The sequence below is a fragment of the Molothrus aeneus genome, chromosome 25 (assembly GCF_037042795.1).
Source record: "Molothrus aeneus isolate 106 chromosome 25, BPBGC_Maene_1.0, whole genome shotgun sequence".
NCBI classification, from domain to species: Eukaryota; Metazoa; Chordata; class Aves; order Passeriformes; family Icteridae; genus Molothrus; species Molothrus aeneus.
This window is the reverse complement of record NC_089670.1, coordinates 2,222,740-2,235,799: the sequence shown is the minus strand read 5'-3', so window position 1 is coordinate 2,235,799 and position 13,060 is coordinate 2,222,740. Positions and strand designations below refer to the sequence as shown.

General features: G+C 47.7%; 1 protein-coding gene across 4 annotated transcripts in view; it reads right to left on the bottom strand.

Moving 5' to 3' along the window:
• GAS7 (growth arrest specific 7) overlaps nt 1–13,060 on the bottom strand; it is an 82,462-nt gene that overhangs the window by 44,288 nt on the left and 25,114 nt on the right. For 2 of the 4 annotated variants that reach the window (XM_066565806.1, XM_066565804.1), the window contains exon 2: nt 5,553–5,676. In XM_066565806.1, the coding sequence (XP_066421903.1) occupies nt 5,553–5,676 (124 nt within the window). The remainder of the gene's footprint in view (nt 1–5,552; nt 5,677–13,060) is intronic. The other 2 variants (XM_066565807.1, XM_066565805.1) reach the window with 1 other exon arrangement.

Below are 13,060 nucleotides of genomic sequence, written 5' to 3'. Positions count from 1 at the left end.
GTTCCTATTACCACCCTTTAGCTAGAGCATCCTGTATCAGAGGGAAATTGTCACTGAAACATTTTAACTGTGTGAGAAAAAAATTTGTAATAAAAATGCTTGACATCTCTTTGGTGTCCCCATGGATGACTTACTCTTTGAGGTGCAGCTCATAAGTTTAGCTGGAGTAGGAGCTGACCATAGCTGGTGAGGCAGGAATAAAACCCCTCAACTCAGAGGCCTGTCAAGAAAATGACCTTTTTCAGCCACACATTTCAGGACTGCCCCAGAACTTACTGATGCAGGTGGCATTTCATTAATGATGCTTGTGATGATAAGAATATATGGAGTTTGATTAGGATCAAGATAACACAAAAGCAGAAGTTCTGCTTTCCAGGAGATAAAATGCTGTTTAGTAAATGGGAAGGACTTTACATAAAAGACAAGAAAAGGCTGGAAATAAGAACACACCACATAAAGCTGGCCTCAGCTGTGCAAGCAAGGTGGCAGTAAGCCACACAAACACTGGTGTCACAAGTACATAACTCATCTTTAATGTGATGGGCAAGGTAGCTGCAGTGCTATTGTTTGACTAATGCAAGAGGTATTGCAGCTGCAGCCCATCAGAGAATTTCTTCAGCATAATGAAATATTTTCTTGCTGAATCTACCACCCACACACAGTTGAAAACCCCTCCTACAGACACTGAGTAACTCATTAACCACGTAGTGGCTGTGCATTCCGGGCACTCTGTCTTGTGCTTTGCCATGGCAAGCAGGGATGGCTCTGGAGGTTGCACAAGGAATTACCCAGCCGTAATGTCACTGGTGTACATTCAACCCTCGTGTGGCAAGGCCATGCTCAGGAAACCCTGGGTGCACTGAAATTGTCTTGGGTTTCACTGTGCAGATTGTATCCAGCCCAGAGGCCCTGACAATGGTTTCAGGATTGAATTGAACCTGCTTCAAAGGAGGATAAATGTGGAGTGTTTATCTGGTGGGATATCAAGTGGAGACAGACAGGAATGTGCTGTTTGTCACCTCTGCACATCTGTTGGTTCCAGGGTCACCCCAATTCCTTCATTACTGGTTTTCCCAACATTTTTCTTCCACATAAGAAGAAAGCACATATATGTCTCATATATTCTATTTATTTCTAGTTAAGAACCAATTCCTTGTGGTTTTTTTTTTCCTGCTAAGACAATGAAAATTAGACCACACAACAACACATTGTGGAAATACTGTTACAGTCATATAAGATCACAAAATCACAAAATAGTCTGAGTTGGAAGGGACCCAGAAGGATGATGGAGTCAGACCCTAAGGTGAACGGCCCATGTGGGGATCAAGGCCACAACCCTGCCATTGTTAGCACCCTGCTCTGACCAACTGAGCTCATCTCAGGGTCAAGATGTGCAGCAAAGGCAGATAATCCCAGTGTGGAAGGACATCAACCACTGAAAACAATGGTGACAATAATAGTAATGCCTCACAAGAAGGGAGGGCTGCTGCATTTTGAAGGCTCAGAAGAATGAAGATTTTACTTGACCCTAAAATCCCACTTCCCCTCCTCGGGAATGCAAGCGGATCCTTGTGTTACCACTTCTGAACGGCTCAAGCACTAAGAGCAATAAAACAATTTAACCCAAACAAAAAGCTTCTGCACTGAGGCAGAGAAGATGCACCACCAGGCAAGGTCAGAAAAGGAAGTTGTTGAGCAGACAGGTCACCCAACACCTCTTGTCTTTAGGGGGAAGGCACAGAACTACACACAGGGCTCATCTCGGGAGCAGCACAGAGCTCACCACACCGCATCTGTCCAGCTTTACCTTGCTGACCTTCCTCAAAGGCTGTGCCCCCCCTGCTCCCAGCCATGCCCCGTCCCAGCAGATCCTGTGGTGTGGAGCCCACCCTCTGCTGCTGCCTGGTGACATTCCTGCCTGATCCTGCCTTTCCCTGCAGAGATCAGGGCCAGGACAGTCCATGGAGGGGCAGGACCTGCCCCAAAACGCAGCGGGGAAGATTCAGCGCAGCTGCAAATGAAAAGCACAAATGAAAAGTTCCTCTGAACTCATGTTAAGATTTTTTGACTCAGACAACCAGAAAAAGCAAACCAGCAGATGAGTGACAAGAGCCTGGTTAAACATGATGATTGTAAAAATTGGGGAAATACAAGGACACCAAATAAAGAACAATTTCCATTGAAGGCATTTGTCAGTTTCTATATTGATAAATATTTTCGTGTAGTTTAGGCTTTACAGACTGAAACAAACAGGCCTGGCAGGGATTTCAGGAAGTCATACTGCCCCTGCTCTACCCCAGAGAAGGCCAACCATGAATTTTCATGGTTTTGCATAACCTGCTCGGGTGATACAGACTCCCAGGCAACTCTGTACTCCCACACTTCACTCCCAACAGAGCTTGGAAGGGTTAGCTGTCCTGGTTGCAACTGAAATGTGTTCTAGAGATGAAAATTGAAGTTGAAATTGAAATCTTCTGGCGATGACAGGCATTGCAAACAGCATTCTCCTGAATGGCAATTGATGCACTTCAAGCCTTCTTCCACAACCCTGCCCACATCTTTGCTTTCTAAGGGCAGACATCCCCAATCTCTCAGCATTTACCCACAGGCTATGTTTTCCACATCTTCCATCACTTTTGCTACTCTCTTCTGGGCTTTATCCAGCTGACTCACATATTTCCTGAAGTGTGGAGTCCAAACAAGATAAAATATTCCAGCTGAGGCATTATAATTTCCTTGTAAAGTTGGAGGCTTACTTCATGCCTCACAGACAACACTCCTATTTATACAATGGAAAATGCTGGCTGGTTTGTGCTAGCACAACACTGCTGGCTCTCACTCAACTTCAGATCCTCCAGAGCCCCAATGTCTTCATCTGTAAACTGTTCCATTGCCTGTCTTTGCCACTTAATTTTTTCTGGTGAAATCTCTGATCCTAAATGCATCTTTACTGAACAGCATCCTCCTATTCCAGGGTGATTGTGAATTCTGAGCCTGTTCTGTGCAGGAGAGAACACCGTGTTCCCTCCCAGCTCCAGTTAAAAGTTATTTTTTGAATAAGTGCTCTCAATGTCAACATGCCATTCATCACTGGAAATGCTGCCTAGAATGGATTCTCGGGCAGATCACTGCAGGATTCCCTTCAGCACAAACTCCCCCCGGACAAGGGACCATTGATGACCACGCTCTGAGGATGAACTGGCAAACGGTTTTGCAGCAGCTTATTGCAATTTAACTATGGTCCCTGCTTTGTTTTTCCCTTTAGTCAGCTTTCAAACTGTCTTTGTTGCTTTTAAGACCTGTTTTCCCATCAATGAAATGCCTTCCTTCACACAGGTCCCCTTCCCACAGACCCTGCCTGGATGCTGGGTAAATGTTTAGCCACAGTCCCATCCCACAAGAAGGCCCAAACCTCCCCTCACCAGAGCCTTTCAACGGTGGAAGTGGGTTTAGGATTAGTCTGGTGAAGAGATTCTCATCTGAACAGAACCTGAATAAGTGATCCCTGCAGCAAGGCTCAGAACACAGAAACAAACCCCACTTCCACCCTCTCTCACACGCTGTTATTCTGAGAACCACACAACACTGTAATTGAGAGCACAACCACAGGTGGGCTGGGCACCCTCCTGAGAAAGACTGGATGGAAGTGACCTCTGGAAGTGTTCAGCCCAGCTACTCTGAGCAGGATCACTGCAAACAGCAGATCAGCCACAGCTCTGGCCAGCCACTTTCTGAGATTTTCCAAGGACGGAGATTCCCCCGCCTCCCTGGTCAGCCTGTGCCAAAGTTATCCTCCCTTCCTAGACAAATCAGAAATCTCCTGACTTCTGGCCTGAGCTCTCAAGCAGAATATGGCAATTGGCCCTTGTTGTATTACTTGTAACTTTTCTGAGGGAAATACAAAACTGCCTGACATTATGGAGAAATTTAGTCCCAGTCCTGACCTTTCTGAGGCAGGGTCCCTGTGACAAGAGCTCTTATCACAAGACAAAAAGGCTCTGCCTCTTACTGCTTTTACCTGGCCTCAACCCAGTGAGTATGGGTCCATCCCAGTGATGGCTCAGAACTGAGGATAATCAACCCCTGCCCTGCATTTGAACTGCAGTGGGGATGAGAATCTAACTCCTGCTGCTCTCCCCAGCTGTGCAGGGAATGCTGCCCACCAGCCAGAGCAAACTGCTTGGAAATGAGGCAGAGTTAAATGGAAATGCACTTTCTAGAGTCCTGTAAAATGTGTGTGCATCAAGCTCCAGTAAATAATGACTTGGCAAAGTCCTGGGCCAAAAGCTTCTGAAATAAAACACATCAGCCCCTGAACAGACCATGAAGTGCCCACTGCTCTCCTCTGTGAGATAAAGGAATGCCAGAGGTCACTCCTGACAGCTGCAACTTCCCTGTGAACAAGGTCAGCTCCCGCTGTCCTCTCCTTCACGTCACTCTGGCATTCTCTTTGCTGCAGAAATGTGGATTTGCTGGTCACAAGAGCCTGTTTTGCAATGCTGCTGTGAGCTCATGATGAGAAGAGCAGGTCGACACAGAGTCTGGGGTAAACTGGAGGTGGTACAAGTTTGACAGGTCTTGAGCAGGTGATAAGATCATGAGTTAAGTCTGCTTCTCAACATGACAGGGAACAGAACACACAAATACAGACTGAAAGCTTTGTCTGTTACATGTGTTTTTTCTTTCCTTGTCTCCATGGGCAAGCTGAGTGTGACCTTCACTGTTTCTGTTTTCCCCAATGGTGCTTTAGTGATATCTGATGTTCTATCAAACTACTTTACATGTATATATAGACATAAATATCTCCAGGCAAAGGAAATAGGGAATGTGGTAAAATTGTTTCTTTAACAGTGTTTCAGATTCTAAAACATTTATGACAGGGGCATTTTTACTCTACATTCTCTGTCTTTTGTCAATGTTTCAGATGTCTTCTGATGATGAGAATTAAGATGACAGAGGATCATAATCTTCTTGTACTTTCTTTCAGGTATGGTGTCAGGATCATATTAATTACTCTGGTTTTGCAGCTACTTTTGTTATCAACATCAACTATCAAGATGATTTCCTGAAACAGATCTGTGCTGATATGGTGAAATATGTACTGGAAAGCTGTGCCAGTCACATTCTCTGAAAAAATCCCTTTGCCCAGGATTTTTCTCCTGGGAAGCTGAGAAGCCTCAGAGAAAAAGGAAAACAATTCTTATCTCATTTGCTTCTCCTGTGTTTTGCTCACATGTGGAATGTGTTTGGAGATTGTTTACCCACAGGTGATTGTTTTATTGGATTCTGCTGTGAGTTGTTTTCACTCTTTGGCCAGTCAGGGCCAAGCTGTGTTGGGACTCTGGAGAGAGTCAGGAGTTTTCATTATTATCTTTTTAGCATTGTGTAAGTATCCTTGGTGTATTCTTTAGTATAGTTTAGTATACCATTCTTTAATATTACATAGCATCATAAAATAATAAATTAGCCTTCTGAGAACATGGAGTCAGATTCATCATTCCTTCCTTCGTCAGGGGGGAGCCCAAATCCAGTAGAAAGCTACCCCCACTTACCATTTGTGAAGGTGTTCACGTAGTACCTGCGCCCCTGGGGAGACATGTAGCTCTGCCAGCCTGGGGGAAGGTGCCCGTTCAAGGTGTCTTCTCCTGGCTGAGGAGTTGCCTTTCGGGGTTTCTGCTGAGAAAAGAAAAAAACAAAACAAAACCAACCTATTAAGTCAATATCCAGATAATGTAAAGTCTAACCAGACACACAGCTGGAAGGAAATGATTTGGTTTGGCATTATACAGTTCCCAATATACCCAAAGAATTTCAGTCCGTTTCTCCCTTCATCTGTGCTAGCTTCATCCAGAACAGGAAGCAGCATTGCCCTGGAGAAATCATGCTTTGGGATAGAAATGAACCCCTCTGTATTTAATGTCCCAAGAGGATGTGGAGCTATCCAAGAAAATGACTCTGGTTGAGCAGAAAAATACAAAGCATGAAATGATCAAATGTCTGAGAAAGAGAGGCAGGCATCTGGCCCTCCTTTACCTTCCCATGGATCCACCAGTGGGTCAAAGCACTGGAGGTGCTGTCACAATTTATTTTACAGGGGCACCATCACCTGAACCACAAACCCAGACCCTCTCCCAGTAACTCCACTGGATGGCACAGAGTACTGGAGCAAATCCTGGGACAGCTCCTCCGTCATGGCATTATTGGTCCCCTGTTACTGTTTGCAAAAGCACACACTGAAGAAAATTAAACTGTGCAGTGGGGGAGTGTAGCAGCTCCACAAGGATACAGCAGCAGGTTGGTTCCCTCATATTCCCTTCACAGATATCTGGCCTTGAAAACAGCAAAGATACTCCAGACTATCTCTGCTGTGCATGAGAACCTCACAAAGAGGAATGTGGGGTAATCCAGCCCTGGGTTCTGTTTCAGAAGATCCAGGTTTCACACGTTTTTGCTGCACTCTCACTGTTTCTGTACCTAACGCCTTCTTTCCTTTCAGGAACTGAAGTCCCTCCATTCCCACTGCCCCTTTTCCTTAATTTGATCCTACAGTGATTCCCTGTGCCAAGCAGGTCACCATTAAGCTCAGATCACTTTAGGGGCCCATGGTGTTCTTCCACTTTGCACAGTCAGCACCAGAGCCCTGCAAGGACAGGTGTTAGCAGTTTGCTCAAGGGAAGCTCTGAGTTGCCCCAAGATCCTCTCAGTCCCATTTTCAGAGTGCTTCATGTGTCTCTGCTGGACTGCAGGAAAAGCAGAGCTCTTTCACAGGTGAGTGCCATGGCTGTATGCTTAAACAAAGGCTATGCCAAGAGACAGATGGCGATGGTATACAGTAAAAAATCAGCAAATGTTGGATGGAAACAGTATAAAAAGCTAAGTTAACCCTGTGTTTCAGCTGTAGTCCCTGCCAAAACGTGCATCATTTCAAAAAGCATACAAGCATTATGTTTTGCAGTTGCTAATTCTGTTTTTTTGGTAAATAATATTTCTACCTTTGCTTCTGATTTTGCCAATCAAGAAGTGCTGTGAGCACAGAAGTCTCTATCAATGACAGACAAGAGGGAATCTCAGCCCTGCCAAATGCTGAAGTTCTTGCAAACAATGGGGAAACAGTTTGCTTTCATGTGCATGCATTGTGGTTTAGCTTCAGCCAGCAACTCAGCATTACACAGCCACCCACTCCCTGCCTCCCACCCCTGGGACAGGGAGGAGCACCAGAAAAAAAAGTAAAATTCGTGAGAGGAGAACAGTTTAATCACTGAAATGAAGTAAAAGATAATGATAATAATAACGATAATGATGATAATAACAAAGAAACAGGAGGAAACAAAAAGAGAGAGGATTAAAACCCAAGAAAGACAAGTGCTGCACAGTGCAATTGAACAGCCATACCCATAGCCATGAGCAGCATCCAGCCCCTCCTAGCCAACTCCCCCAGTTCTGTGGTGTGGAATATCCTTTTGGACAGCCCTGGCCCTGCTCCCTCCTGGCTCCTTCTGCAGCTCCCTGCTGGCACAGCACAGGACACTGAGTCCTCCATTTAGGGTTAGCATTGCTGAACACCAACTAAAACATCAGGGTGTTATCAACATTATTACTATTATTACTATTATTATTATTATTATTATTATTATTATTATTATTATTATTATTATTATTATTATTATTGTATAATTATAATTATTCTCACACTCAATCCAAACTCAGCACTGTGCCAACTGCTAGGAAGAAAACCAACTGCACCTCAGCTGAAACCAAGACAGCATGGAGCAAGTGTGGGTCTCTTCCTTTTGTTTTAGACAGGAATTTGACTCAGCTCACTGTCAGGCAGGATTCATCCCCCCATGGAGGCTGCAGAGGAAAATCCACTGAATGCTGGGACCACTCCTGTGTTAGAGCCCCTCAATGGTCCCAGTGCAATCCCCTCCCAACAACTCTTGGACTCCAACTCCTACAGCAGCTTTAGGGGGAAAGAGGAACTGAAAATGCCATAGGGGAGGAAGAGAAGAAGACACAAAATGTGACTTCATACAGGTTTCCTCACAGAATCACCAACTGGTTTGGATTGGAAGGGACCTTAAAGATCATCTCATTCATCTCCCCTGCCACGGGCAGGGACACCTTCCACTATCCCAGTCTCCAAGCCCTGTCCAACCTGGTCTGGGACACTTCCAGGGATCCAGGGGCAGCCACAGCTTCTCTGAGCAGCCTGTGCCAGGGCCTCACCACCCCCACAGTAAAGAATTTCTTCTTAATGTCTTAATCTCCACCTACCCTCTCTCAGTTTGAAGCCATTCCCCCTTGCCATACCATTTAAAGCCCTATTCTCCTCAGGCAGGAGCCCAGGATGCTCTGGCACAGATAGTGTGGGATGATGAGATCTGGGATCGATGCACATGGGCCTGGGCATGTTTAGGCACACTCAGCAAGCCATCCTTTCAGAAATGAGAGTTCCAGAGAGGCCATCGTGGGTAGCAATTGTCCCTTTTCTGCCAGAACAGGAGATCTGAGGAAAAGGAGAGATTTTCTTGCTCTGTTTTTCTCAGCAGACACAGCCCTGTTCCAGCCAGGCCATCTGCAGCCCCTTCTTTCACCAGCACAGCCAAACCAGGACCATGTTTGCACACCTCTGTGGGAGAAGTTTTGGTTACTGTGGCATGTGATGACAGCGATCCTGCTGCTGGGACACAGCAAGGACAGGGCCATGGGACTGCACAGGCAACTGGCAGACTCTTCCAAGAGGCCAGCTCCACATCTGGCACAGCTCCACATCTGGCACAGCAGCCACAGACAGGCTCCAGAGCTCTCCCAAAGCCAGCTCCCACCAGGGCACCCCTGCTCCCAGCCACAGGGACCAAGGAAAGTGCTGAGAGGTACCCCTGTGTAGATGCACCTCTTCCTTAGATCAGCAAGACTGGACTGTTACTTTGATTTCTTGTTCCTGTTTTAGGGGAATTTTTGCCAGGATAATTTCTGAGAACAGTAAATCACGAGAGATGATGTCTGCATGGAGAGGAGAGGTGTCAGCAGAGAGCATTGCAAGCCAGCAAAGAGAGAGCAGCAGGCAGGGACTGGAAGCTGAAGAAAAGCTCAGCTTGAAAAGAATCTGCCAATCATGAGGATAAGTATCAAGGCTTACCAGGGAGCTGTGCACTTCTTGTGGTTCCTCCATCAAGATTAAGTGCCTCTTTCTAGAAGTTCTTCTGTATTCCAATAAAGAGAAAAGGCCAGGAGCCTGACACCCCTGTCCCAGCTCAGGCTGGGTGGGCTTGCAGTCCCTTCTGCTTTCTAAACCTTCCAACTCCCACAGAGCCTTTGAGCTCAGAAGTGTTCAGGCCACTCCCCTCACTGTCACTGCTGGAAGTGTCACCAGCTGCTGTCACCATGGTGGTGGACAGGCAGATCTGGACCCAGAAAGGATGTCTGCAACACACACGCTCGAGGAAACAGGAAACCTGAACAATGCGAGCAGCGAACGTGTGACCCCAGTGAAATCCTCCTCCATCTGTACTGGATGGCTGGAAAAGGGATCAAAGTGTCTGACAAAACATCAAAATCCAACAGCACAAGCACTTCTCTCCCAGGAGATTTCCTAGGATCAGAATTTTGTGTAGCAAGGGAATATACAAAAGCCAGCCACCCAACAGGTCTGTTCTATGTGACAAGGGATGGTTTTTGTCTGCTGCCTGCAGGAACACAGGGATGGAATTCTCCTGATAAATGCACAGCAGAGAGGAAACAGAAATGAGCAGCTATTGCAGAAAGGGCACTTGTGCTCTTCAGCACCAAAGAGAGATGAGAGAGAGAGAGGGATAGCAAAGGCAAGCACATGGAATAACAACAGATCTGTGGGTTTAACTCCCCTAATCCAGGACAGCAGCACTGACAAGAGACAGAAGGATTTGCTGTTTAGCTCAGAGCACACAAACCTGACCATTCCCTGTGCTTCTTTCCCTGCATCCATGGGCACTGGGCAGGGATGCCAAGAAGGGGACAACCTGTGTGGGCCACAGAGCCACCCCAGAGGGCATTTCCACCAGGAAATGCTGTTTCACCTGTGTGCTGCTGTACACTGATGGCCTAGAAGCATGTCTGAAGAGAAGGACAGCTGGGTCAGACATCCTGGATGCTTCACATGGAGAAGAGCAGCAGCCAGGGGAAGAGCTCTGGCACTTTCTGTCTGCCTGGGCCAGCTCAGAACAGGGCAGCAGGGAGGTGCTGAGTGCCTCTCCCACTCCACCTCTTCTGACTTTCTGACTGGTCTTTTTTTTCTTTTCTTTCCTGGTCTTCTTGATCAAGTTAGCAGAAGCACAACCCATTCTGTTCCTTTGGAAAAGCCCTTGGCATTGTGATTCTGTTCCAGTGGTGGAAAAAAGCCAAAGGGAGTTTTATGCAGCAAAGTGGGGTAACAGGGAGTAACACCCATCAGTTCAATCCATGATGACTTGACCCTGAGGCAAGTTCTGCCTTGCTCAATAGAGGAAAATGACTTCCCATTTTCAAACTGCAGGAAATCCCCATTCTCCTTCAAAGAGGGATCCTAGGGAGGAAACATCTGTGTGTTGACAAGCCTGAGCTCCCTGAAGATGTATGGGCTTGCACAGTGCTCCAGCAGAGCTCAGACCAGGGGCAATTCCCAACACATAACCCCAGGGAAAGGAAAACAAAACAATCCCAAAACCACAAGTTCAGGCCTTGAACAACCTGATCTAACTCTGAACAAGGGGCTGGACCAGAGACCTCCAAAAGCCCCTTCCAATTAAAATTCTTCTGTAATTTTATGATCCTGTTTCAGCAGAGCATGCAAATGCAGAGGAGCCTCTGGCTGTGGGACAGGGCTGGAGGGCAGCATCAGCACACCCACCTGCTGCTGCCACACTCACACCTGCAGACCCAGCAGCACAAGGAAAGCCACAGAGCCCAAACAAGCAGTGCTGGAGGATCACTGGTGACAGAAAAATGGGCAAACCATGGAGGGGAAACTCCCTGCAAGGAGCAATGCAAGGACACAGCATGAATGAAGGAATGAATGAATCTGCCCCAGGGCAGCCCCTGTGCTGTGGGGAACAGCTTGTTCTGCACTGACAACACTGAGCTTATCTTTCTGTCTAACTGCAGTTCGTGTGATCACTGAGCTTTCAAAGGGTGTGTGTCAGTCCTGGTGCAGAAAAGGCAGAACCACAGGATCACAGAATGGTTTGGGCTGGAAAAGACCTCAAAGCTCATCTCATTCCAACCCCCATGCCATAGGCAGGACACTTGCCACTAGCCCAGGCTGCTCCAATCCCTGTTCAACCCAGCCTTGGACACTTCCAGGGATGGGGCAGCCACAGCTCCTCTGGGCAACCTGTGCCAGGCTGCCACCCTCAGAGTGAAGGATTTCTTCCTAAAAGCTCATCAAAACCTGGTCTCTGTCACTCCAAAGTCCCTCTCTAGCTGTCCTGGAAGCCCTTTAGGTACAGGAGGGTGCTGTATGGTGCAGTTAAAGAAGAGGGGTCTGTGTTTGGCTTCAGCTGATGCCTGTCCCAGCCTGCACCCTGGCTCAGGAGAAGGCCTGGGGCACCCCCAAACCCCTCAGCCCAACCCACAGCCTCTCTGTGCCTCGCACTTTGAGTCATTCTGCATTTTGTTCATTTTTATGCAATCTTTCTTGCTCAACATTTGGTTTCCATGGAGTCACATACACTGTGTGAAACAGACTTATATATAGAAAGTGGAACGGGTCATATGATCTGTCCTGGTTGTCATGGCAACCAGCACAGCTCCCCTCGGGCTCAATAGGATGGCACATTCCGCTGGGGACAAGTCACCCTCCCTGGGTGGCCCTGCCCTGCAGCCCTGCTGTGCCATTCCTCTGCTCTGGGCACCAGCCTCCCGTGCCACCAGCCCTCGTGCCCCCTTCCTGTGCTGAGTTAGAGCATCTCAGAGTGCTGAGGTTCAAGCTGTGTGCTGAACTGTGCCCAGCACATACCCACATTCCACTTTAGCCGGGCAGCTTGCATTTCTCCCAGTTTTAAAAACCTCCTTGTGCTAATAAGCTTCCCCTGTGCCATGGCACTCTGCTTCACTCCTTCTTCTTCCTAAACAACTCCTGCACCTCCCTGCAGCTGCTGTCTCCTTGGATGCCATCTCTGTTTCCTTGGATGCCATCTCTGTTTCCTTGGATGCCATCTCTGCCACCTTCCCAGCAGCTGATGGTGGCTGTGACCAGGAGGACAGGGTGGCCAGCTCTGCCATATCTCTGCACTCCTCTGTCTGGTTTGGCTCTGGAGCACAGTGTGCATGCTTCCCACCCAGCTCTGCCTGGTCCCCAGCCAGACCCACAGCTGCCAAAAGCCTCCCTTGTCACCCACCCAGGTCCCTGGCTGTGGCACAGGCATGTGCCCAGCACTTTGCTGCAATGTAATGCACATGAAAATCACTGTGTTAGCAGAGAAGGAGCCTTCTGGGAGTAGGGTATTTTTCTCCATCAGTACCATAAATGAGGGAGAAACAAGCTGTTTCTGAAGGTACATGACCCAGGGAGATGGAGTGGGTGATGTTTTCTGCCTCAGTGCTGTGTGAGAGACCAAAATGTGTGGGAAGAGAAATCCTCTGACCTGTGAATCCCATCCTGACCCCTTCAAAATAGGCACTGTCAAACCAGAAGGGAAACAATCTGAGTAACTGCAGTGCAGCTCAGCCCTCTCCCTTCCTTCCCAACATGTGCCTGGTGCACAGAGCCATGTGCCAGACTGGGAGAGGTCCCAGCAGGGAGCTGCAGCTGAGCCTGGCCCCGTGCTGGGTGATGTGGGACTCCTGGCACCAGGTCTGCTCCAGATCCTGCCACAGACGATGCTCACTCCCTGGCAGAGCAGCAGCTCACGGAGTGCCTGGCTATAGCAATCACTGGGGTCTGGCTGAGGAGGGAAGCTGGGCAGGTGTAAGAAGTAGGAAGCATAAAAAAGATGGCAGGATTGAGATTGAGTGTGGAGAAAGAGCATTGGGAACAGAGCCCTGATTTGAAGAGGGTGGTTAGCAAAGAGACAACAAAAAGCTTTTGATAGCAGGGATCTGGGGA